We start from the raw sequence: 27,527 nt of genomic DNA on the forward strand, positions 1-27,527 counted from the left end.
CACTTTTTAGTGTAGTGGGCTTTTCTTTTGTTCTGGTTACAGGTTGTATTTACAATAACAATAATGAAATAGTGATATACATGAACACAAGTAGAAGGGAGAAAAGGAGGGAAATCAAATAACTAAAAAAACAAAGGCTCTGCCAACTAGACAGAGCTCAGATCTGCACTGAAAGAAAGATGTGGGGAAAAATAAAACCTAGGTCAAGGTCAGAACAGACCGCAGAACACCCGGCTCCGCTGGTTCTCATATCACTCTCTTCTGCTATCTGTACTTCTTTGCTCAGTACGAGCAAGGCCGCTCTCTGCCCCCCTGCCTTTACATGCTCGCAGTCTTCACCCGACAGCAGTTGTCATGCAGTTGATGCAGATTGGATACTTCCACACAGACACATGGAGAGGTGTCTAACACACACAGGGACGCAGGGAGCAGCCTAATACTTCTCCATGCTTTTAACCTGAGATGATATCATTACAGTTTCACAACAGACACTCTTAGGTTATACTTAATTATGCATATTCCTCATTATGTTCTGGCAGCGACAAGCACACAAGCATTTTAACATAATTCCAATAACAGAACAAAGCACACAGGACATCAGTGTAAAATTTTTATTGCCAAGAGCTCAGGACAGAGCAGACAACAAAGATCCAGACAAAAGATAGACTTGAGTTACAACAGTAATTATAGCTCTAATTACAATTGGTACCCAAAGTTAATATTATCAAAATTTTAAAATGTATTAATTCGAAAAAGATTTTTAATAAAACAATATTCGTTACTACAACACAGTCTCATGACCATTTAGTATTTCATACTAGAAAGACCACAAACTTTTGTATTACATAATATTGTGATCAACATAAAGTATTTTAATCAGTTTAACATATTCTCTGAACCAGTTCTGAGGGACACAATAAAGCCGTAAAGGGCTGCTGTTCCCCAAAGTTGACTTAAGCTCTTTCAGAAAAAGAAAAACTACTGCAATGTTGAAATCTGTGGTTATTTTTTCTCTTATGGGTGACATTGAACAATTGGTAACCATTTCATTCCAATTCTTTGTCAAAAATTCAAAGCTTTTATCTTGGACCAGTGGGTCAAACGTGAACGAAGAAATCTTTTCCTCTCCACGTTCCAGATGTTCTTTTCTCAGACCAAATGAACTTTCTGCCAGTTTCACAAGATCCCGGAGAGCCGATTTAATATCATTATCTAGTTTTCTTTTATCGCTGACTTCAACATACGGGATTGTATTGTAGATACTCCTTTTTTTAACATTATTTCTGAAATCTTTACTGTTCAATTTGAAGGGGATTGTCTTGCATGTTTCAATATATGGATAAAAATCACTGCTGGGACTTGAGATGTCGGAATACGTGAGATCCTTAAAAAAGTTTGGACCACTTAGTCCCCAAAACTTTGTGAATGCCACAACAGTAGAAAATCCAAATTTACTTTGCCATTGATGGGCCATCTCTACAAGTTTAAACATACATGGGTCAGTATGTTTTTCTCTCTTCAAACATGGGCTATTGAGTGTATAAAATAAAATACTTTGGACATGTATTCCATTGCTCTGTAGATATTCATCAATTTGTCCAATTAAAATTTCCTCACTGTGTTTTGTAACTTCAGTGGAAGGAGAATCAGAATTCTTGCTCTTCTTGTTTCGATAATGTGGATAAACCTCAGCAAAAATCTCACATTTACCATCTTTCAAAAAAACAACAGCAGATGCACATTGTTTCTCATTGGAACATTCTTGGAGAGACTTCATGTGTCTACCTGCACACACTGCATCAATATTTAATTCATTTTCTACATTTGAAACGAGTTTAATTACTCGATTAAAAAGTTCAATTTTGTCACAATCTATTAGTTTTTGAAGCTGTCTTTTAACCCCAGAATGTTTTGGGAAATCTGCCTTAGATTTACAGCACTGAAATCAATGGGGCTGTAATTTGATAAAGCAGCTAGCAAATCTTCAATATTGGCTGTCGTTGACATCATTGAATGTAAATGATAAGAAAATGGTAAAATCAAATGCAGTCCGAGGGTCTCTGGTCGTGAGAATGTGCCAAAACATACAGATTTTTTAATGTTTAATGTTTTTTTGACTGAGGGCAAAAAAAGAGAGTAAATGGTCAAATCAAATGCAGTCTGAGGGTTTCTGATCGTGAGAATGTAGTCTAACAATGCTGGAGAGTTTACATGACTTGCAATTAGGTGTAAATTTAGGGTTTTGTTAGAATCAAATAGAATATTAACTTTTTGAAAATAGAATAAATTTAACTGAAACAAAAAGGGACGATCCTCCTGCTGCCGGTCCTCCTCCCTGGAAAATGAAAAAGGATGAACTTAATTTAATTCACAGGACAAAATCTTGTGCTAAACATTATGTTATTTAAGATTCCCCATGTGCTGCATACATAGAGCTACAGTTGTAACCAGCCAACAGACTCATTGACTAATTGAACTCTGTGGTAAGTGTAGGCTATATAGTGGATTAAATCCTATTGAAATACATTTCTCTCCCCTTGTTGGAAATGGGGATGGACAAAGCATGATAATGCTGATCAATATAATGGAGTTCAGTACAACAACACAGCCGAGGGAGACTGACCTCCCAAGAAAAATGACGAATCAGTCGATTCAGCAACGTTTACGTTCATGTGACAAAGCCCTCTGCGGCCATAGTAACTAACAAACGAGGAAGTCATGTGACATTATTATAGAGCGACTAAGTCCGCATAATGAGGAGGTCAGGCTGGATGGGTGAGTCACCAAAACTTGAACTTGAACACGGTAAAACCACATTACTCTGATAAATTTATTATCATATAATTTAGCATTTAGTGAAGTGACTGAAAACAGTTGTTAGATTTGCTTTACACCATAACTGATTCGCTGTCTTTTCACATTAACTTAGCCCAGTTTCATGGGACCAGTCGACATAACTAGATTGAGTAAATACAGCATTTTATTTCTTAGAGTTTACCTTTGGGGTGAGACAAGCTGTAACTCGGTGGAACTGGTTGAAGTCATCTCTTCTCTCTCAGGCATTTCTGGAACTTGTCGTCTGCTTCTGTCCGGCTTAGTGAGGAAAAAATGACCATCTTTTAGAAAGTCAACATATAAAACTGGCTCTAATGTTCTCAGAAGAAGCCGAACGTGTTCTTAAAGGTTGTTAAAGATCTCTTGATGTTGGTTAACAAACATGTCATTGTGAAATTACTTAATGTAATATTTCAGTAACTCCAAACACTTTTCAGTGCTGTTGATCATTTTACCCTTTGAAAACTGTCTTTTGTTTAGTTATCCAACATTTTTTCAATATAAAGGGTAAAGTAACCAGTTACCTGCATGGCTTTAAGCTCCAGACACTAGAGAGAAAGATTAAATTAGATTAATGATAAAAAAATATATTTTACAAGTAAAAGTTTGTAATGCTTTTTACTTTGTATTGCTTTAAATATGGTTTGGTTTTAAATTTGGTTTGATGCTTATCATAGCAGGACTTTATTGGCCAGTTGTACACATTAAAGCTAAGGCTACAGACAAAACAGCATGAATTTTGAAAGACAGGTAGAAAAATTGCTGTGACTTACCAGACTTCCGCAAGCACACCCCAGCGGGGGTTGACAAAGTTGTTTTCTAGAGAAACTACTTCCAAAAAAGTTAAATATTACTGTTCGATAAGATTCAATGTTTTTTTTCCCGCAGTTCAATAGTTAACAATTTTTTGTCAACCCCCGCTTGGCTAATTTGTCTTTTTTGTTGCCTTCTTCCTTCCTGTTTTTTTGAAGAAAAGAATAAAATGTTCAAAGTAAATGTCATTAGTTATTGTGTGTTTGTGTGTTACTGTGTGGCTGCTTATAAATCCTTCTGTTGTTGACATGCCAAGTTTCATTACGTACATGAAAACTGGAGGCTGGAATGCTTTTCAAGTTTAAAGGGTGAGGCACCAATGTGTGTTACGTTATACGTTAACGTTAATATACTGAGAGAGTTTTAAAAGCAGCAGAGAGTCTATGTAACACTGTAGTAACACAAACTATACTGTTATTTCAAGAAAACGTCAGAGTTTCACATGTCAACAGTATCAACACAGCTAAAATAGTCTTGCCCAGTCTTTCAGAAAATATCAGTTTTTATAGTCAAGTCCAAGTCAAGAGAGCTGTATTTTCATTCTTTGACAGCAAAATCTTTCCCCCTTTCAAACCTGTGTTAATAGTTAGTGTTATAAACATGGTTGAGACCGAGGCCTGTAAATGCATGAGTCTAATGAAGCTTAGCGAGAGTTCAAGCAGGAAGACCATCAGATTTTGCCACAACCTCTGTGAGCCAATCATCTCTTTCCTGTCAAATTTAAAAACCTTTCCTCTCTCTGCTGTTGTCAGTCACACTATAGTCACACTATATCAAATAAATTCATTAAATTACTCTTTAAGCTTTTTCAGTGAAGTCTCTCCTGATTTAAATAATTATTGGCGATCTGTCATATTTTTTTTATTGTTCTGGGATTTTACCAGGTCAGTACCTGAGACATGAATGCTTTAAAGTGTGAAGTCCTCAATATTTTTGACTTGAGTGTGACAAATCTCACGTCAGGCAAATACTACTGCTGCAGAGAGAAGCCCATCTGCTCTGATACATGATTGCCAGTGTGGCATGGAGGGGGGAGTTAATGTTGGATAAGTTAGGATGTAGCCTATTATAGGTGGGGTATGTGATTCTACTCCAATACACGTCTTTTTGTCAAATTCAGCAAATATCTCCTCACGGTCTGCTAGCTGTCTGTTCAGTGTGTGCGCGCTGAAAATAATCCTGTGTTTGTACACAGCTCTGGCTCTGTAAAGGGGAAATAATTTTAAAATAATAAAAAAAATGGGAATAAACAAAGTGCCACACAACACTATTCCAGCCATGATTTGTGTGTCACGTAACGTAAAATGACTTGCCCACAGACATTCAGCTTACTTTCTAGTTTGCCAAGATATGCTGTTGTTGTGATGTTAGCTATAGTAGCAGGAGAGTTGTGAGTATAGCTGTCTGGAGCTGGTGTGCTGGCTCTGGGATACATCTCGCCCCCTCGGCTGTTAGCTTTGCAGCAGCAACTGTAGGGACAGTTTACTAACCCACCACCTAGCTAACGTTAGTTACATTACTTGCTGTGTCGTTGTTCGATCTAAATCATGGTATTTGTCATGGTATTGGATTTTTCCAGAATCGCATACCCCACCTTTAAAGGGAGGGTGAGGGAAAGTACGTAAGTGACCAACTACGCCAGCTGGGGAATTTCACCCCAGGAAATATGTACCACCACGAAACAGGTATTTCCAGATACCAATAAGCTTAAGTTCACTAGTGAAAATGGCACACAGACTTCTTCACTGATGAGATGTGATTTTTTATTTTTCATTCAGCAAATAATATAAAAGGAATTGGAAATGGCTGCTGAGAGGGAAAAGGATTCCCCAAACTCAGTCAAAATGTACTATTAATATGTTTTACAATTAACTGAAATAAATTAAACTAAAAAAAGATAACAATGGGCTGAGGCTGGTAACTGGGGAGGCAGACCAGGGCTACCACCATGCACTCACCACCACATTTGCTTCACAGCAACCTATACAGATACACACAGAAGAAAACAAAATATCAGTCGTGTGTCCCAGTGACTATTACTAAACCATACACTAAAGAGACCTGCTAAGGATGACTAGCCTCAGCAACCAGCCAGCTCTCAGCTAAACTTTCAAAAGAACAACGCAAAACAGGCTACAAAATAGTTTAAAAAGTGTACATGAATGGGACAGGCAGCTGAACTCGGATTCTCATGGGAAGTTATACTGTTGCTACATTCTTCTCTGTATCAAAGCCCATTTACAGTAAGTTCTCCCTATCCTTGTTTCAATTTGAGAAATGCTGTCACTTCTGTTGGTCATTACAATTTTTCACTTTCGTTTCAGCTGGTGTGGTGAGTATTTGTGGTGAAACTGTGGGTGCGGTCAGACCAGAACTGGCTTGATGAAACTCGCACGCTACGGTGAAAAGCTGGAACTAGATTTGAATTGATATGCACAGAAGGGCAAGCATAAGCTGCTGAAACTAACATGTTTATCAGCATTCAAAAAGTAAAGAGTTACCTATTGTTTCAAGTTCTTTATTGTCATATGCACAACAATAACAGTGAAGCAGTCGTTGGCAATGAAGTTCTTAGTTCTCAGGCTCCCTCCAACAATGCTCATGAAAATGCTCAATAAAAGAGAAAATCACATAAGAAAAATTAGATTCTAAGATATAAAATGTAAAATGTATAAACCGTAATGTAAACAGATTGTGCAGTAATGTACGTAATGAGAACAGGTTGTAGACAGGTATGTACATAAATATATGTGGATAAACAGCTTGTAAACAGGTAGTAAAAAATAAATATATATACTGTAGGCTATATAAACAGGTACTAATAAATATATATGCTGAGATGTAAACAGGTCGTAACCAGGTAAGTAAGCAGTGTCATGATTTTTGGTTGGGTTCTGCTATTTCCTGTTTTATTGTGTAGTGTTCAGCCTCATGTGTCTGGTGTAGTTTTAGTCTTTTTCCACCGATTTTGATGATCTGCCTTGCCCTGATTATTTTCACCTGTGTCTCGTTGTCTCCCCTCACCTAAGTGTATTTAGCCTGTGTGCTTCCTTTGTTCTGTGTCAGTTCGTTTTCGTCCATTGTGTCAAGCATTCCAGCTCCCCCAGTGTTTCCTAGTGTTAGAGAGAGTGATATGCAAGACTTTCTGTCACTTTTTAATCGACGGGTGATGGATAGTGACCTTTGACCTCTGACTTGAATTAAACCCGCCCCCTTGACCTCTTGATCCTCCCTCCCTCCGGAAGTGGGTGGCGCTATGCGTGAAGCAGGCGTGGTTAGCAGGAGCCAATGGGAGTGAAGCAGGTGTGGCTAGCAGGAGCCAATAGGAGCAAAATAGGCGTGGGAATGAAAAAAAAACATGTAAATTAAATAATATGGTTAAATAATTCAATAATTTAAGTGAAATCAATAGTTTCAAAAATATAAAAAACTTACCATCTGTAAAATCTAATCTCTCTGTCTGGTGCAGAGTGAGGTGTGAATGAATTGGAAGAATGTGGGAGGGTAGGCGGAGCTTGTGTGAACCAGTGGGAGTGCAGCAGGCGGGGTTAGGGTTAGCCAATAGGAAAACAGGTTAGGAGGAACTTGCGCAAAATGAAAAAAATAAATAAAAGCAGAATATTTCTGGTCTGAAACATCAAACAAGGTGAATCAGTTAAAGACGCCTGTGACAAGTTATCAAAATGCAACACCAGGGGTCGCACCCAAGAACAAGTGTTGTATTGAGTCGGATCCAGACGCCTTCCCCCAATGCGCTTCAGGAGGAATGAGTTTTAGAAGATGGAGGTGTCTGGGGATATGCGTTCAACTATGAAGTCAACAAGCTTTGTTTTTACCAGCTGGAGAAAGGAGAAACGTTTGGCCCCCTCACTCCAAAAGCAACGCTCACATCAATCTGAGTCTGCTGGTTTCAAACAACCTCAGAGCAAATGAAGGAAAGGAACCTACGGATCAAACAGACGCAAACGCTTGTGCGGGTTAAACAGGAACAGTTTGAAGGTTCTGTGCAGTATCTTAGCTGTTCTTAGGGCTGCACTCTTCTGGACAGAGACTTTAGATGTTGTACCTGGAATCTGCTGGAGCCACTCTCCCAGTTTTGGGGTCACAGCCCCCAGTGCTCTCTTTCTCTATATATGTATTATTATTTATTTTTCCCCCCAGTTTTATATTTTTAAATGCATTAGACTATAAAGTAACGAACAACTGCATTATTTTATTTTCATGTCTATTTTATCCTGAGGACAGCAGGATCAGGTTGCAGACTCTGAAGGCTCCTACAGTCTCTTGGTGTAGTTTATTGGTGGAGTCTTTGTCTTCACCTACTAACATGTCCTGTTTATGTCCACACAGGCCTTTAGAACACCAGAGAGCTTTGATGGTTTAACCACAGGCAGATACATTTTGTTTATGATGAGGGAACAAAGCACACAGAGCCTCAATGTAATTTTTTTATTGCCAAGAGCTCAGGACAGAGCAGACAACAAAGATCCAGACAAAAGATAGACTTGAGTACAACAGTAATTATAGCTCTAATTACAAAAAAAGTATTTCAATCAATTCAACATATTCTCTGAACCAGTTGTGAGGGACACGGTGAAGCCGTAAAGGGCTGCTGTTCCCCAAAGTTGACTTAAGCTTTTTTAGCAAAAGAAAAACTACTGCAGTGCAAATCTGTGGTTATTTTTTCTCTTATGGGTGACATTGAACTATTGGTGACCATTTCATTCCAGGTCTTTGTCAAAATTTAAAATTTTCTCAAACGAAGAAATCATTTTCACTCCATGTTCCAGATGTTCTTTTCTCAGACCAAATGGACTTTCTTTCACAAGATCCTGGAGAGCCGATTTAATATCTTTATCTATTTTTTTTCTATCTCTGACTTCAACATTCGAGATTATCTTGTACATACCACTTTTTCTAACATTGTTTCTGAAATCTTTACTGTCCAATTTGAAGGGGATTGTCTTGCATGTTTCAATATATGGATAAAAATAGCTGCTGGGACTTGAAATGTTGGAATATGTGAGATCCTTAAAAAACTCCGGACCACCTAGTCCCCAAAACTTTGTGAATATCACATCAGTAGAAAATCCATATTTACTTTGCCATTGATGAAAGTTTAAACATACAAGAGACACAATTTTTTCCACTCATCAAACATGGGCTATTGAGTGTATACATGACATTTCTTTGCGTTTTGGTTTAATTGTTCTATAGAAATTCATCAATTTATCAAATTTAAATTATCTCACTGTGTTTTGTAACTTCAGTGGAAGGAGAAGCAGAATTCTTGCTCTTCTTGTTTCCATAAACCTCAGGAAAAATCCTACATTTACCATTTTTATTGAAACAACAGCAAATACATATTGTCCTTTCCTCCCTTTTTCTTTCTTAAGTGGTAAATACTGCATAGGTCTACCTGGATATTCTGTGTCAATACTTAATTTCATTACTTGATTAAAAAGTTCAATTTTGTCACAGTTTATTAGTATTTCGAAGCTGTCTTTTAACCCCAGAATGTTTTGGGAAATCTGTCTTAGATTTACATGGAGAGTTTACATGATTGAATGTTAACTTTTTGAAAATAGAAAAAATTTCAATGAAACAAAATCTTCTCCGGGCCAAAGGGACGATCCTCCTGCTGCCGGTCCTCCTCCCTGGATAGTGAAAAAGGTTAAACTTCATTTAATTCACAGGACAAAATCTTGTGCTAAACATTATGTTATTTAACTGTTTAGCTGCAAGATTCCCCATGTGCTGCATACATAGAGCAACAGTTGTAAACAGCCAACAGACTGTGATTGACTAATTGAACTCTGTGGTAAGTGTAGGCTATATAGTGGATTAAGTCCTATTGAAATACATTTCTCTCCCCTTGTTGGAAATGGGGATGGACAAAGCATGATAATGCTGCTCAATATAATGGAGTTCAGTACAACAACACAGCTGAGGGAGACTGTCCTCCCAAGAAAAATGACGAATCAGTCGATTCAGCAACATTTATGTACATGTGACAAAGCCCTCTGCGGCTGTGTGGGATAAATGGTTTGGTGAGTATGAAAATGAGGTGAATAAAATGCTACAGCCTTTACAGTTACCAGATCTCATCCCAGTTTCGCACCTATGGAAGATTTTGGTGTTAGATAATGCTTTCCAGCACCATCTCCATAAGACCAAATGATATAAACTTTTATCTACAAATCTGTTTAGTGATGTCTGTGACTGTTTCTGATGCTATATGTCCTATTGTTATGTCTGGCTATGTTTGTTTTTCTTTTTATCTGCTATACTCAGGTCTATCTTGCAAAAGAGATCTTGATCTCAATTATATTACCTGATCAAATAAAGGTTGTATATATAAATGAGGGAATATCTTGTGGAGGAGTGGTGTTCATCCCTTTCAGTAGAGTTCCACAGACAAGCACTTTGTACTTTGTTTTGATAAGTGCTCTATAAATAAAGTTTTATTATTATTATTATTACTTGGCAAAGAGCACTGAAGCTGTTCTGGAGGCTCGTGGTGGCCTGACTCCATACTAAGACACTTCTTGTTGGTTTTTCCTTTGTCACGCATCTGTATATAGGGTGCATCCCATACCATACTATTCAGCATGCCAGAAAAAGATTTAGTATGTCCCAGTACATAGTAAATCTTAACCTTAACCAACCTAACCAACAGAGGCAACTAGAGGCAGAGTTCTTGGAGTGCTGACCAAGCAGCAACCTCCGGGGCTGAAAAGTGAAGCCAATGCACAAATGCCTTAAACCTGCATTCTTTCAATGGGCAGCAGGGGGCGCGCCATTGGTTGCAAAAAGAAGTCAAATTGTAAGGAAGTCTATGAGAAAATGACCCTACTTCTCACTTGATTTATTACCTCAGTAAACACTTTCCTAATGAGTTTATGGTCTCAATCACTAGTTTCAAGTCTTCTTCTATACACAATGATGTTCATTTAGTAAATTGTGGTCCCATTTAGAGTAAAATAGACAATACAGCAGGGTATGTTTTAAGCCGGGGCTGCCTTGTGATTGACAAGTCGCTACCACGATGACCTGTCAATCAAGATAGAGGCGATGCGTATCCACTGCACTGTGTACATTTAACTAGCCGTGAACTTGTTTTTGGGTGCTGTTGGTGTTTTTGTCTAAGAGCTTTTGACCTTTTCACAGTGTGTTTTCAGTTCATGAAAGTTAATTATAACATTTTGGTCGGCTAAAAATGTCTTGTTCAGTGTTCGGTTGTACTAAAAAACACTCTAGGTGGGAAAATAAATAACGCATCCCAATTGTATGCATACGGCACGAAACAGTACGTACTTTGTAAGGACAGCTGCAGTACGTTGCAGTATGCGATTTGGAACGCAGCAATAGTGTTGTGTGATTTGGGCAGAGTTCATAATTTGTCGTCTCTTTCAATGTGACAAAGCCTGACACCCCTAACAGAGCACTCCTGGTGGAGAATGACTGACATGTCCTGTTTATGTCCACACATACCTTTAGAACACCAGAGAGCCTTGAGGGTTTAACCATGGGCAGATACATTTTGTTTATGATGAGGGAACAAAGCACACAGAGCCTCAATGAAAAGGACAGAGCAGACAACAAAGATGCAGACAAAAGATATACTTGAATTACAACAGTAATTAGAGCTCTAATTACAATTGGTAAGACCAGTTGAAAAAAGAGAGTTGCGAGACACTTTTATCTCACCACCACGCGGTCACGTAGTTCATGTAGCTCTCAAAAAACAAATCCGTGCTGTCAACCTGTTTGAATGGTTTCTAGCGGGACAGACTCTTTAGGCGACTGCGGCTAAATATGCAGCAATTATCGGTAGAGTTGCACAGATCGACCAGCCGGTTTTCAGCTTGATCAGCCATGTGAGACTGCCGATCAGTCTCACATATTTTCAATAAAGAAAAGTTACAAAAGTGTATGCTGCCAATTATATTCTTGAAAGAAAAAAAAATCTGAATCGGCGACTTTTTAAAAATCGGAAATTGGCAAAGAAAATTGCAATCATTGCATCTCTAATTATCACTAATATAGTAACGTAGAATACATTTACAGTATACATGCATTAATGTTTTTCTCGGGCTTCTATGGTCATAATTACTCACATCCTAATGTGATCTTATGTTAAGACATTTACATAAACATACACAACAAGTGAATATCAATGAATGCCAGCAACTGCTCAATTTAAGCCAAGAAAGTTGTTTGGTCAGTGGTGCAAAACAATTACATACCGTGTTGCTTTTTGGATCCTTTGTAGATAGCTGGCTTGCTAGGTCATCAAAGTCAGTCTCCCATGCTTTCACATGTCAGCTGTTCAACAGAAAAATATGTTAAGTAATCAGCTAACTGCAGTTCTATTTTCTTTTTACTGTGATCATCCACATTCATACTGTCACAATTAAGCAGTGGCGACTGGTGGAAGATTTTCTAGGTAGGGCTGTGCCACATCTAATCAATTTCAGCAAACATCTCAGTATGATTTAATGCAAAAAGTGAAGGTATCAAAAATGCATTAATACTTTCAATCCTTAACTTATTTTATTCCAACATGAAATAAAGTGGTAAATACCGCCTTGACACAACAGGAAATTTTGTTTGGTCACAGTATAATATAAAACACGTAATTGAAAATGTTTATTTCTTGAGATACCCCTATGGACCTTGTTCTGTTGGGGAAACCAATAGGGAGGTAAAGATCAGGATAAGTAAACATTTAGTGCAATTAGTGATCTTAAGTTGCTATTCAGACTTCAATGGACATAAGTGTGGGAATCAAGTGCTTTGAGGTGTAGAGATAATAAACTCAGCACATCCATAAACATTAATACTGCACAACACACTCAATTATGAACACTGGATCCTGGGAAACATTAGATGAATACATCTTGGAATATAAACATTAACTGCATAGAAATTAATTTCAAATCAACCTCTAAGTGAATTAAATTGAATTATACTCAAAAATAAATTGTGGGGTCCCTGACAACCAATACTAAACAGTAAACAGAAGGAAATAACTTAAATAATAAACATAAGCAATCTTGTAAATATCAACTGACATCGTCATACCCACGCAAGGCAAACTCAAAAGCACCACAAAACTTAATACAATTGATCATTCTGGATAGAATGTGCCTGTTTGAATCACCTCCTCACTGTGTTTCCTCACTGCAATCCTGTGGCCATCATCCAGCTGCGTAGCGATGTTCATTCTGCCTAATGTGGCTAACGTTAGCTGGACTGAATTATCCATATGTGCCCTGGTGTTCTCATGTTTCCTTACTTTCTCAGACAGGTGCCTTACATCCCTCACTCCCGTAACTGTCCATGCTGGATCTGTCCCTGTAAAAAACACGGAAAGCACGGAAAGCAAAATAAGGCATAAGCATGACTGCATCCAGCTAGCCAGGCCTTTCTGGTGTTCCAGCTACGAGACAAGCCTCGCACATGCTGCTTCCCTTTCTTGCTAACCTGCTATCTGATTGTGAGGTCTGGTTGATCTGGACCCAGCTTTTTCGCCTGTAATTTCTCCGCCAAAGTTCTTTTTTTTTTAAGCCACGTTTCTACACCACACTTTTTTCCTGGCTATTGTTTTACCCATATGTTTTAACATGGTAAAAGTTTTTAGTCATCGGACGTATGGATCTTAAGTGATTTTAAGCTGGCTGTCAACTCGACGTGGTTTACTGGACTGCCTCCACTGCTGCTAGCGCTGCTAGGTTTGTTTTTAGCCCCGCGGCTAGGCTAGCCAGTCGTTTTATTAAGGATTTTAAGCTTTTAGCACTTTTATAATAATAATAAACAATAACAATAAAACTTTATATATAGAGCATTTATCAAAACAAAGTACAAAGTGCTTCACAAAGAGAGAAATAAAATACCACAGTGAATGATAAAACAAAATACGTAAAATACATAAAAACAATAAAATAAACAGACAGCTCAGGTAAAATTAGGATATGCTTTCCGATAAAAATGCGTTTTGAGGAGAGACTTAAAAGAAGACACTGACTCAACCTAATTTCTTCGGGCAAGTTGTTCCAGAGCCTCGGGGCCATGGTGGCAAAAGCTCTGTCCCCCTTAGTTTTCATCCTGGACTCAGGAACAGACAGAAGACCCCTGCCCGAAGATCTCAAACTACGTGAAGGTTCACAAGGGACTAAAAGGTCTAAAATATCATCTGGAGCCACTAACTGCAAGCGTGATGATTGAGTGTGGATCTTGCCATCTTACCGTCTCAAAGCTGAAGAAAAGTATCGCTTGTCTGGAAGCCAAGCTCAGAGAAAAAGACAAGCTCATCCTGGAGTTCTCCACTGTCGCCTCGGGCCCAGGCAAATCACCTTGCAGTCCTCAGCTCCTCTGGCTGCGGCAACTGGAAGGTGACCATCCCATCTCACTCACCTGACTGCTCCACTCCAGTACATGATCCCACTCTTCCGTGGCTCGGCTCCATCATCACTGGCGCCCCGGAGCATGAAGCCGTTACAGCTAAACCTGAAGATCCATGGCTCCTCATGGGTGCAAAGCCCAAAGCAATTGCCATTTCTACTCCTCACCAAGCCCCAGTGGATGCACGGTCATTCGTGCATCCATCCTCATGGTGCAAAGTGCCTGCTTCCCCCTCCTCCTTCACATCGGGACCTCCCGCTGGCCAACAGGTTTGAGATCCTGGATAAGCAGGACTTTCCTCCACTGGAGGGATGCTCCCATTTTCCAGTGGTCAAGTCTTCCTCCTCCTCTCGCCGCAAATTACTGAAAGAGGCTGTGATCAGGAGAAGCTCCGGAGGTCTCATTTATCCAGAGACAGTCGAGAACCCCTCTGCTAAGGACGCCGCCCCCAGCTGCAGCAGTCCCCGGCCAAGACTATCCCATGGACAGCTGATGGAACTTGGCGGTCTCCACGATCATCGACCCTAGAGAGAAATTTACCACGTTTTCTCCATTGGAAGGGAACCCTAGAGGGCACGTCATTGCGTTTTCTCCACTGGAAGGGAACCCTAGAGGGCTCTAGATAATGTTTTCTCCACTGGATGGGCACACAAGAGGCCAACTTTATCATATTGTCCATCAACTTTGACTGTTTCATTGGTGCATCTGTGAACACCAAAATGCCTCGCAACCCTTGCTTCTGTCATTCTAAATCACAGCATGCCGATGGCCTGTTTCCTCATGTTTCCTCAAGCTCTCTGGTCTGTGCTGCTCAAAAAGCCAAATAAACTCAAAGAAAGGAGTACCCAAATGCCGAACTTGTGGGCAAAGGGAATTAACAGGGAATTAGTTTCATTGGTCCAATGGTTCAAAGGATGATTGTAAACAGAACATTATATATGTACAAGCTATAATGTTTAACATCGCATTTTAGTTTGTTGCGTTTTTAACACTAGAAGTGCCAGAATTCCAAACTTACTAGAATTGCTGTAAGCAGTCATTTTAACCCCTAGATAACAAACTCTATAATCTCTAATGATAAATGACCCAAATGGGAGATAAATACATTTATTGTGTTAGGATATCTTTTAAAAAACCAAATAACACTAAAATATACATTTAAAAAAGTTTAATTATACATTTATCAATATTCATATCATCGCATATAGTAAACCTTAATTATTGCAAAAGCTATCATAGAAAAGGTTTCAGTCGTAGTCATCTGGACACTAGAATCTTCACCTCGCTGTCTGTCTCTCTAAGTAGAGAGAAGAATTGGTTTGAACGGGGCGTCAAGGAAGCCATTTTTGTGAAAAAAGAGAACCCCTCTTTGAACAGAAATGGTGGTCTGAGATTTAATCTCCCCAAAGTCTATCAGAGTGTATTATCACCTTGGTCAGGCCAATCACATGCTAATCAGGTACTTAACAGTGATGAAGTAGATGCAGCCAGAAAACAATAGGCCTGATTACTGATTACTGGGCCATCTTGGAAACCATTAGGTCAGTTTCAGGTGAAACTAGCTATTAACAGATACTCAGGCAGATTCCTTCCTGAGGGCAGGGCTTATGTAACACAGAGTAGCTTAAATTTCCAGTTCCCGTCCAATTTTTTCACAATTGAGAATGACTTCCGGATGGGAGCCGAAACGTCTTGATTCTGAAAACAGTGTCCAGATGACTATGACTGAAACCTTTTCTATGATAGAACACTCCTGGACGAAAAAGGGACTACACCGTCCTGCATAAGCTATATTCACACCAGTGTCACCGACTCCCGCTTTGCCTTCAGCCCATTGGTGATGCCCCCGGTTGTGTGCATGGAGCTCAGCAAACATACATTTTTTCTCGGCTTTCCCTGGTAGATGGTGAGCGTCGCATCTACACATTTAACACCTTTTGTACTGAACAGCTCCGCTTGCTCTTTTGTGGAGGAGGCAACTTGCGCTTAGTTTTCCCCAGGGTGCTAACCAGGCCGGTCTTCTGGGCCTGTAAGGCGGTGGCCAGTTTCAGAGAAGTGAAGAAATTATCTGGTAATATTTCTTCCCTTACCCAGGAATGGTTCCCCCAGTTTCAGCACCACACTCTCTCCCATGAGCTGTCCTCTGCTCCGCGTCTCCTCTTTTCCCAGAAACGGAGCTCCGTTCAGCATGTATTTTGAATTGACATCCGCAGCCAGCCAAAATTGTCAGGTCATGAGCTGTCACCACGGCGCTGATGTGCCTCAGCCACAGTGCAGTCCCTGATGTGTTTCAGCATGCCATCGACAAACACACACAAGAAGGCCGTGAGCGCATCACCGATGTTGCGCTTCATGTGTGCTGTGGGGCCAGCACAATAGAACAATAGAATAGCGCGAAATTCACTGCTGTCAATATGACCGTGTATGGCCGAAATAGGTAAAAATGATCATATTTTCTTTGCCTTTTGTGTAATTTATATAAAACCTATTGTAAATAAAAATACAAACACTTTCAGGAATAGTGAGGTACCAGCAAGATTGTATTTTTTTATTCAACAAAGTTATTGCACATATACATTTCAAAACGGTCAAAATGACCATTGTGGCCGTTCTAGTGTTAATGTCTCTTAGTGTAGAAAGACCACAAACTTTTGTGTAACTACAAAGAGTCAAGGTCCAACTTTTGTAGATATATTACATAAAAAAAAAAAAAACATAAAAAATTATATACATATATTGGCGGGTGAGTTGGACAAGCCATATGGCATCACCAGGTATTCATAATGGCGGTGTGAATGAAGGGGTGATGAACGCCGTCTTTCACTCGTCCCCCTCCCAGATCCGAACGAGGTTGTAGGCGCTCCGCAGATCCAGTTTTGAGAATATGCGAACCCCACAGAGTTCCTCGAGGGCGGCAGGGACCAAAGGAAGAGGATAGGGGAGCTTGACAGTTTGACTGTTGAAGGGTCAGTAATCAATGCAGTGCTGCAAGCCCCCGTCCTTCTTGCCCACGAAGAAGAAGATCGAAGCCGCGGGTGAGGTGGAGGTTTGGATGAAGTTTTGTTGGAGAGCCTCCTGGATGTAGTCCTCCATAGCCTTGCGCTCCGGGATGGACAGGGGATATACATGTCCTTTGAAGGGAGTGGCCCCAGGCAGCAGGTCTATGGCACAGTCCCATGGCCGATGAGGTGTTAAGAGGGTGGCTGCCTGTTTACTAAAGACATCCTGGAATGCCAAATATTCAGATAGGATTTCGGGGTCCTGCTGTGGGTCGGGACTCTCCACCTGGGTGGAATGTACGTGTACAGTGGAGTTACAGACCGGTGGTTTTGGAATGGAGGAGATACAATGTTGAAAGCAGGCTGGACTCCAACGCAGAATTTCGCTGGACTCCCATCAGACTTCTGGAGAGTGTTGAGTGAGCCAGGGGTGTCCCAGAGTCCAGGGTGTCTGAGGGAGAGTCCTATTGAAATACATTTCTCTCCCCTCATGTCTGAGGGAGAGGCCAGGTCTGGATGGCTTGGATCTTCCCCTGGTCCATTTGGATACTCTCTGCACTGACGATGTATCCGAGGAACTGGACCGTGGGGCAGTGGAACTCGCATTTCTCAAGCTTCAGGTAGAGCTTGTGTTTCCTGAGCTGTTGGAGGACCTGCGTCACGTGGTGGTGATGTTCGGCCAAGTTCCGGGAGTAGATCAGAATATCATCGATGTAGACGATCACGAAGCGGTGGAGAAACTCCCGGAACACCTCGTTCATAAAGCCTTGGAAGATGGCAGGTGAGTTGGGCAAGCCATATGGCATCACCAGGTATTCATAATGGCCAGAAGGGGTGATGAACACCGCCTTCCACTCGTCCCCCCCCCGGATCCGAACAAGGTTGTAGGCGCTCCAGTGAGTGAACCGGAGGAGTGCTGTTTTATAGTGCAGGTGGGTGATTGCTGACAGGTGAGTGTAATCAGTAGTCTGGTGATTAGGATCTGATGACTGTGGTGGGTGGAGACGGTGGAGTCTGTGTAGGCTCCCTGACATATATATAAATAAATAATATATTTTGTATTACAGTATTTTAATCAATTCAACATATTCTCACTCCTTAACATGTTCTGAGTGACACGATGAATCTGTAAAGGGCTGCTGTTCCCCAAAGTTGACTTATGGTTTTTTAGAAAAAGAATAACTACTGCAGTGTTGAAATGGGTGGTTATTTTTTCTCTTATGGGTGACATTGAACTATTGGTGACCATTTCATTCCAGTTCTTTGTCAAAATTTCAAAGATTTTATCTTGGACCAGTGGGTGAAATGTGAACGAAGAAATCATTTTCTCTCCACGTTCCAGATGTTCTTTTCTCAGACCAAATGAACTTTCTGCCAGTTTCATAAGATCCCGGAGAGCCGATTTAATATCATTATCTAGTTTGTTTCTATCTCTGACTTCAACATCCGAGATTGTCTTGTAGATACCACTTTTTCTAACATTATTTCTGAAATCTTTACTGCCCAATTTGAAGGGGATTGTCTTGCATTTTTCAATATATGGATAAAAATCACTGCTGGGACTTGAGATGTCGCAATACGTGAGATCTCCAAAAAAGTTTGGACCACTTAGTCCCCAATAGTTTGTGAATGCCACAACAGTAAAAAATCCAAATTTACTTTGCCATTGATGGGCCGTCTCTACAAGTTTAAACATACATGGGACAGTATGTTTTTCTCTCTTCAAACATGGGCTATTGAGTGTATAAATTAAAATACTTTGGACATGTGTTCCATTGCTCTGTAGATATTCATCAATTTGTCCAATTAAAATTTCCTCACTGTGTTTTGTAACTTCAGTGGAAGGAGAATCAGAATTCTTGCTCTTCTTGTTTCGATAATGTGGATAAACCTCAGCAAAAATCTTATGTTTACCATTTTTCAGTAAACCAACAGCAGATGCATATTGTTTTTCCTTTCCTCTGTGTTTCTGATTGGAACATTCTTGGAGAGATTTCATGCATCTACCTACACACACTGCATCAATATTTACGAGTTTAATTGTTCGATTAAAAAGTTCCGTTTTGTCGCAGTTTGTTTGTTTTTTAAAATTGTCTTTTAACCTCAGGATACACATTTCTGTATGGGAAGTCTGTCTTAGATTTAGAGTGGTGGGTACCTGAACGTCTTTATCAAAATCATTTTTTGGAAAATTAAATTTTGAATTAAAATCTTTCTTCTCCAGGCCAAAGGGACGATCCTCCTGCTGCCGATCCTCCTCCCTGGATAGTGAAAAAGGTTGAACTTCATTTAATTCACAGGACAAAATCTTGTGCTAAACATTATGTTATTTAATTGTTTAGCACAAGATTCCCCATGTGCTGCATACATAGAGCTACAGTTGTAAACAGCCAACAGACTGTGATTGACTAATTGAACTCTGTGGTAAGTGTAGGCTATATAGTGGATTAAATCCTATTGAAATACATTTCTCTCCCCTTGTTGGAAATGGGGATGGACAAAGCATGATAATGCTGATCAATATAATGGAGTTCAGTACAACAACACAGCCGAGGGTGACTGACCTCCCAAAAAAAAAAAGACGAATCAGTCGATTCAGCAATGGTGAAAAAGCCCTCTGCGGCCGTAGTAACTAACAAACGAGGAAGTCATGTGACCTAGCGTTGTCACATTATAAACAGATATATTTTTCAACAGTGGTTTGTTATGGGTTCGGAAGGAACAGCCAAAAGATGTTGTCCTGCCCATAGCTGCATCACATCAGAAAACTGGGAAATGGGAAAACTACGTTTTTGTTGTTTAATTTGGAGGAGCTGTTATAAATTAAATGTGGGACTGAATCAGCATCTCTCTGACAGTGTCAACAAAAATTCACTCAAACGTTATCAGATTCTCAAAGACATTGTTGCACAGCTGTTGTATTGGATTGCATTGGATTTGAACAGAATAAACTGATGACTCATGTATTAAAGTACGCTTGCAAAGTTGATAACTGTGTTAAATAGATCATGTTAAAAATATAGATTATTGTTATTCATATTAAATGTATTATCCTAATTAATTGAGTATTATCATATAATTTAGCATTTAGTGAAGTGACTGAATACAGTTGTTAGATTTGCTTTACACCATAACTGATTCGCTGTCTTTTCACATTAACTTAGCCCAGTTTCATGGGACCAGTCGACATAACTAGATTGAGTAAATACAGCATTTTATTTCTTAGTTTACCTTTGGGGTGAGACGAACTGTAGCTTGGTGGAACTGGTTGAAGTAATCTCTTCTCTCTCAGGCATTTCTGGAACTTGTCTGCTTCTGTCCGGCTTAGTGAGGAAAAAATTGATTTATTAACATCTATTAAAAAGTCAACATATACACTTGGCTCTAATGTTCTCAGAAGAAGCCGAACGTGTTCTGGGTTTTTAAATCTCTTGATGTTGGTTAACAAACAACATGTCTTTATAAAATTACTTAAATATTCATGTAATATTTCAGTAACTCCCAACACTTTTCAGTGTTGTCGATCATTTTACCCTTTGAAAATTAGTTTTAGATATCCAACATTTTTTTCAATATAAAGGGTGGAGGGTGTAGACACTAGCTAGAAAAAATTAGATTAGATTAACAAGAAAATATTCAAACAGTGATACTTCTTGCTGACATAAATATACAGTATAAACCAATAATATATAGCAAGCTTTTTAAAGCTAAATTAAAGTAATTGAACCGGTCCTTATAAGTAAACATTCGTACTGCTTTTTACTGTGTTGCTGCGTGTACTGCATGCTTTTCTAATGCAAGATGAGCCTGTTTAGCAAAGGTAAGGCTCGGTGAATATAGCTTGTGTTCAGATCTTCACCATGCCCTTACCCTGCGAGTTTTTATAATAATAAATAGGGTTTGCAAATTTCATGCATTTTCCTTAACCGATAGCTGAACACGTTAACAATCAATAATCGATTTATCATTAATAATTATAATGTTAAAGTTTTACTCAAATGATTCTAGCAGCAAATTAGTTAAGTGAAACATTAATTCCTGAAGCACAAAAAATTTAAACAAACATAATGATAAAGCAATATGGTTCCTGGCTAACACCGATACGATGTTAGGAGGACGGTCTTCCACTTTCGACTTGCCCTGCAACCCTGACTTTTAAGGTGGAACAACATTGACATTGTACTGCAACTGTATTTTAAGATGGTGTTGCAATATTTACATTGAGCATTGCCCTCTTTTACAGTGTAATGCTCCCACACCGGACTATGTTTAGCCCTCTTCATCTTGCCTCACCATTTTCCACTGACTGCTTCATCCTTTGATGCGGCAGTAGTTTTTCTGAGCTGCAGAGGTGAAGTACCCCCTCTTGTGGTTCAAAAGTTAATGTATGTGAGCTCCGTAGAAATGGTAAACAACACACACCTTATTGGTTAATACATTTTGAATCAGTTAAATTCTTAACTGCAATTAATTGATTAATGATTAATCATTAACATCCCTTTTAATAAATAACAATTTAATTTAGTTTTCTTCACAGAAATGAATGAACAGAGCCTTCCCTCTCTGCTAAAAAGCCTTGTCCTGCATTAGAAAATAAAGAAACAAATAAAGAGCTAATAGAACAATGGCCAAGTGTCAGGGAGAAGAAAGCACTGAATTTGTCAAAAAAGAAGCCTATTAAGTATGTATTATTGTTAAATGAAAAAAAACCCATAATACAGACATAGAATTGCACTAAAAGTTCCTAAAAATGGACTTCCGGTTAAGCAATGTGGTGTTATGACGCAAGTTGTCCGAGGTCCGAATCGTTTCATCACATAGTATTTTCATCTTGAAGCAATTACTTTGCTTTACTCAGAAATTTGAGAGGCAGAATAAGCAAAGCAGGAAACACGGGCGGTAAGGCGACTCAAGCCCAAAATCAGGGTGCTAAAGTTAGCAGCGACTTGGTGGAGGGCCCTGTATCACCCCTAACAATGGAGAAGCGTGTGCAGGAGCTTGAAAAGATGAGGAGCGATATGACCAGCAAACTCACAGCTCTACTGAATAGCTCCTTAGAACCTATCCGGTCCTCAGTGAAATCATTTCAGCTGAATTTGTTAACTCGAGCTTCCACTATCAGAGATATGGGGACTAGCCTATCTGACCACAGTGACAGGATAACACAGCTGGAATTTGACATGAGTGGGCTCCAATCCAACCTAGAATCAGTGGTGGAGTAGATTACGGCACTCAACGCTAAAGTGGAAGACTTGGAATCTCGTTCAAGACGCCAAAATGTCTGAGTTTTGGAACTGCTGGAAAATATGGAAGGGAAAGATGCTAGGGACTTTATGGCCAAGTTCTCTACCCTGCTGGGGGACTTGCTCTCTGGGCAACTTGAGTTAGATCGTGCTCACCGCAGTCTGCATCCAAAACCACGACCAGGGGAACCTCCACAACCTGTTATTGTTAGGTTTCATCGATATATTGGGAAAGAGATTGTCTTGAAATGGGCAAAGTCTCATAAGGACTCCTGTTACAACAGACACAGAATCAAGATCTACGAGGATTTAAGCGCAGCGGTGGCAAAGAGGTGAGCAGCATTCAACACGACCAAGGGGCTCCTCTACAAGTGGGGAGTGAAGTTTGGTACGCTGTATCCATCGCATCTCCGAGTCACCTTCAACAACAACAACAACAACAAGGATACTAATTTGGTTAGCCAGCTAGCTATGCTATTGGACTTGTTTGGTCTACTGTAAAAGCTGTTATTTGCACGTTTCGCTGTAACAGTAGCAGTGGACCTAATCGTTGTACCATTTTATACTCAGCCATTTTTCAGGTTACAAACTGAATATCGCAACCAGTTGACAGGAAAACAAATTAAATTAATCTCTCCAGGTGCACTACCCTTTCACCTATCCCCTAGTGGCTTTACATATTTAGGTGTCAACATCTCATGTTCTCTTAGCTTGCTTCACAAGAATAACGTTCCGAAATTGACTGAGAAAATTAAACTGGACCTTCAGAGATGGCGCATGGTCGCATCGAAACAATGAAAATGAACGTGCTACCTTGAATCCTATTTCTTTTTCAGACTCTTCTGCTTTTTCTCCCCAAATCTTTTTTTTTTAACTAACACCATTATACTATCTTACATTTGTTCTGGTAAGCCCCCTAGGATCCAAAAAGCAATGGGCCGCCAACCTCCAAAAGCTTAAAAAATTGTGTAATTTTTAACATTAACTGGTGCATTATAGAAGCCAACTCCTGCATTTCATCCTCTCCTCCTGCATTACCTTTTGCTCCCCTCTTAATACATCTCTCCCAATACACTAGCAACCCTGTTGCACGTTCCTCATTAAAAATCTGGAAACAATTTAGACAACATTTTGGATTAAAATGTAATTCCATCATCACCCCTAATTGCAACAATCACCTATTTTTACCCTGTACTCTAGCTCCAGCTTTTACACAATGGAAGAAGAAGGGCTTGGTCTCTTTTTGTGACCTCTACTTTGATGAGACGTTTTGAAGTTTCGAAAACCTTGTCACTTAATTTGGTGTACCAAACCATGGCCTCTTCAGATACTTTTAATTATGTAACTTTGCAAGAACTCGTTTTACATATTTTCCTAAACTGCTTGAGAAAACTCTGTTGGAGAACATGATGTCTCTCCCACATCATATATTGTTACATTGGAAAAGTCCTAACCCCCCTGGCACAACTTGGTTAAAAGATTTAATGTCTTTTCTCCACTTAGAAAAAAATCAAGCACACAGTCAACAGGATCTTTGATAAGATTTCACAGAAACTGGGACCCCTTTCACCCAAGAAAGTGAATTCTGTACCCCCTAGGTCATGTCGAATCCGAGGTGATGGGTGTGTTTTCATCCAAATCGCTTGTTTTACACAAACTTTCTCCAGTTATTGCGTTCACTATTTGGGTTTACAATTTATCAGTTGTTCTGTACTGTTATTGTTATGCACTGAATATAATATGTATAAATCCATAAAATATGTCCTTAGTCAGGGGTCGTCGGTTTGCTCAATAACAGAAAAGGGGTCCCCTAAGGAAAAAGGTTTGTGTTATGCACTCCCCCTTGTGTTTTTTCCCCCTCTCTTCTCTCCTCACTTCTCTCTCTCAGGTGTTCCTGATCATGATTAGTGGGTGGCCCTGAACCCATATTTAAGGGAGGCTTTGAGGCTGGAGGTCTGGTAGTCCAGAGTTCGCAGCTTTATTTCTTAGTTTAGTTAGACACTGTTTTGTTAGTTTGGGGGGGACTCTGGGTCTTACGGTCCATACGGTCCATTGTGTGGCTGGCCCAGACTTCCTCCATCCTTTTGTTATTTTTGGCCAGGCCTCCAGACTGCCATACATAGTTTTGGTTATTTCATGGTATTATTTGTAAATAAACTTTGCTTTGTTATTATTATTATTATTATTATTATATTGCTGCCCTCTACTGTTTGGTATTGATGTTCCTTTTGACAGTTATTTATATTTTGTTATTACACAGCTTTGTTGAATACTCGATTCTGATTGGTCGATTATGGCATTCTATGGTGCTACTGCTGCTATGGACGCAGTTCTGATTATAGACTCTGGAGTCCAATCATATCGATCCGCTGAAAGAAGTCCTGTGGCAAAAAAACGTTTTAAAATCCTTTTAAAATCAATTAAATCAATATTTGGTGTCAAATTATTGATTTTTTTTAGTAAGTATCCGTGTAATATCACCCCGTCAGGGTTAAATTCCCAATAATGACCGGCTCGCTGTACATTACCCCTTCTTATATAGTCCAATACTATACAAATATTCCATCAGCTTCTTCATATTAGTCCAGTTATCCAGGTTGAGTAAAGTGCACAGAATAAAGAAATGTTTCTCCAGTTGCACCCAGGTCTCTGAAAAGCCTGTCAGTAATTTGGGTGAAGTTGCAGTTTGGGTGGCGGGTGTCTTTTCAATTTGGCAAGCTCTCAAATAGGTCTAATACGGTTGGCTTATTAAATTCACGTTGAAACTTGGAAGAGTACTATGGATACTTTTAAAGAACCCAAAATTTAGACACACAAAATCTGAATTAAATCAAACATAAAAGTAAAAAAATTCCTCCTTTTTTTGTATCTTCTTTAGACTCTGGGAAATTCTCCCGCTCTTCCAGCTCATGTTTCTGACACCATTGTTGTTCAAGACTATATTTTTTAAAAACTTTAATATTTTCACACATCACACACTTTATGTTTTAACATGTTTTAACACTCTTTTTCACCTACAGCTGGCTATACGTAGCAGCATAATTTGTCTGAGCATGCAACATAAACTTTCTGTGTAGATTTAGTCAATATACTAAGTGCACAAGTTAGTTATATGATAAATTCGTAATATATTCATAGGACACGGTACATTTAATAAAATGACTTAGGCAGAAGTCAAGGTTTATGGAAGACAAAATAAAGCTTGATATGATAACTTGAGTACATAAGGATAGAATATCACAACAATAATGATAACAACTGTACTATAATCTAATGGATAATATGAGAATCAAACAAAGTAACAGGCTTTATTATTAATCTTTATTAATCCAAGCCAACTCTAAACTCAGTAGACAACTAGCGGATGAGATGGTGAGGAGAGCTTAGAGCTGAAAGTTCACGTTCTCAACTGTTTGCCCCTTCAACATAACAAATATGTCAGCTAACGTTAGGTTCTATGTAAAAAACAAAACCCAAAACAAAACAACGGCAGAGAGAAACAGACTTACTTGCTGTATGTGAGCGGTGATGTGAGAAGGTGCAGAGGTTCAGATAGAGTGCCGTGGTCTCGTTGGTATTTAGGTAAAATGGAAATCACTCTCCTTGCGCCGCCCCTCAACGCCAAGCCAGTGCCAGAGAATTGAAACTGAAAACGAATAATCACAGAAGAGTTTCCGGTGAAAATACTCCACTACAAGTACTGCATTCAAACCTTACTTAAGTAAAAGTATGTACGTATTATCAGCTAAATGTACTTAAAGTATCCAAAGTACTCATTCTGCAGTAAACGTCCATGTCAGTGTTTTAATCGTAGGCCTATAGATGATGTATGATGTGTATGAACAGCCCTGTTTTCATTAGTGATGCATTTTTCAGCTAATCCAAGTTAAAGAAAAAGTTTATTTATCTTAAGAAGTAGGAGAATTTTCTCAACCCATAAAGGAAACACTTAATCCTTCAGTTCATCACAAACATTCAAATTCAAAATCAACTAATTTGGAGATACATGGTTTTCACTGGAAATGAAGAGTATGAAACATTGTAATATGAAAAGTAACTAAAGCTAAAGTACAATATTTACTTCTGAGATGTAGTGGAGTAGAAGTAATATACTTAGCTAATATACTTAGTTGCCAGTTAGCGCTGGTAATATTGCTACTTCTTAGAAACCAGGATATAGCAAAGCAATATGGAAATAATGAAACCAAAACCAACATCAGGAGACTGTGAGGAATCATTTTCTCATCCCAGTGCTGTTGTTCAGATGTGGAGGGCGTGTCAGACCAGGCAGTGGGTGTTTCTAAACACCCTGGACTTTTGTTCTGGGATCAGTTCTTCTGGTTGCCAGCCACTGCAGTGGGCCTGGTTTCCTCTGAGTGCTCTGTAATGAGAGAGTTAAAAGCATGAGACTACTTCTGCACTCATTACTGCTGTTTGCAGTGTGACACTAGTGTGAACCAGTAGGGGGAGACAAAGCCCACCTCAACTGTTGGCAGAGTTACTAAACAATATGTAAACACAATGTAAATATTAACCTTGACTGTATATACAGTATGAGCTTGCTTGCCTTATTCATTCTCTGGGCGAAAATCCATCTCATTTTTTAATTATTTCTGTGCTTTTTGTTTTTCATTCTTAGTCTTGACAAATCACATGTTCTGAAACTGGAAGAAGCTCGGACTTCACCAGTACGGACTTCTGGTGTTAGAAGTGATTTTTGTATTTTTAACTTGTTTCCTTGTCTTTTTCTGTCTTTTCTTGTTAAGACATTTTAACTCCTCTCCATCACAAAGTAGGGCCTCTCCAGACTGAGTCTAAACTGATGTTTGTACACTCACTATGTAGCCTACTCTACTCAGACTGGTTATTAAGTATTTTAGGGCCAAAAGTTGAAAATCAGCCTGTTTGTGTTTTTTTTTTTCTTCTTAATTTAATGTTTGCACTGAATAGAAAGAATACGGGACATATTCAAAAGACATTTTGTCTTATCAAGATACAACCCTGCATTTTTATCTTGTGTTCATGCCATTTTTGGATATTTATTGTTGTCATTTTCTGTTTAAAATCAGTATTGTATACAGGGATGTTCATTTGTATATTGTTTGTGCCAATACTCCAAGCTCCATGTCGAAAAGGATTACAGTATGTGCGCTGGGACAATGGTATCTAACAAGGTCATGTATCAGTAATAAAACTACTAATAAAGGAGATGAAATCAGTGTGTTGCTGC

The 27,527-nt window shown here is 39.2% G+C and overlaps 2 protein-coding genes across 3 annotated transcripts; both read right to left on the reverse strand.

Annotated features, from left to right (window-relative positions):
* Positions 1–597: 597 nt before the first annotated feature.
* On the reverse strand, positions 598–4,220 carry LOC122880724. 2 transcript variants are annotated; one of them, XM_044206126.1, is made up of 4 exons: positions 3,609–4,220; positions 3,360–3,383; positions 2,999–3,093; positions 598–2,335 (listed from the first exon to the last, which is right to left on the reverse strand). In XM_044206126.1, exon 4 carries the CDS (start codon positions 1,775–1,777, stop codon positions 842–844), a length of 936 nt encoding a protein of 311 aa, XP_044062061.1. In that variant the 5' UTR covers positions 1,778–2,335; positions 2,999–3,093; positions 3,360–3,383; positions 3,609–4,220; the 3' UTR covers positions 598–841. The 2 variants fall into 2 exon arrangements, with proteins under 2 accessions (XP_044062061.1, XP_044062063.1); XM_044206128.1 differs by lacking the exon at positions 3,360–3,383 and having other exon boundaries at positions 3,609–3,859.
* Positions 4,221–8,082: 3,862 nt separating this feature from the next.
* LOC122880756 lies at positions 8,083–27,423 on the reverse strand. The gene is made up of 6 exons (XM_044206184.1): positions 27,412–27,423; positions 25,807–25,988; positions 20,286–20,377; positions 12,815–13,008; positions 11,898–11,976; positions 8,083–9,305 (listed from the first exon to the last, which is right to left on the reverse strand). The coding sequence occupies exons 1-5, from the start codon at positions 27,421–27,423 to the stop codon at positions 11,950–11,952; spliced, it is 507 nt and encodes a 168-aa protein (XP_044062119.1). The 3' UTR covers positions 8,083–9,305; positions 11,898–11,949.
* Positions 27,424–27,527: the final 104 nt, after the last annotated feature.

This window comes from Siniperca chuatsi, linkage group LG8 (assembly GCF_020085105.1).
Source record: "Siniperca chuatsi isolate FFG_IHB_CAS linkage group LG8, ASM2008510v1, whole genome shotgun sequence".
Lineage (NCBI taxonomy): Eukaryota > Metazoa > Chordata > Actinopteri > Centrarchiformes > Sinipercidae > Siniperca > Siniperca chuatsi.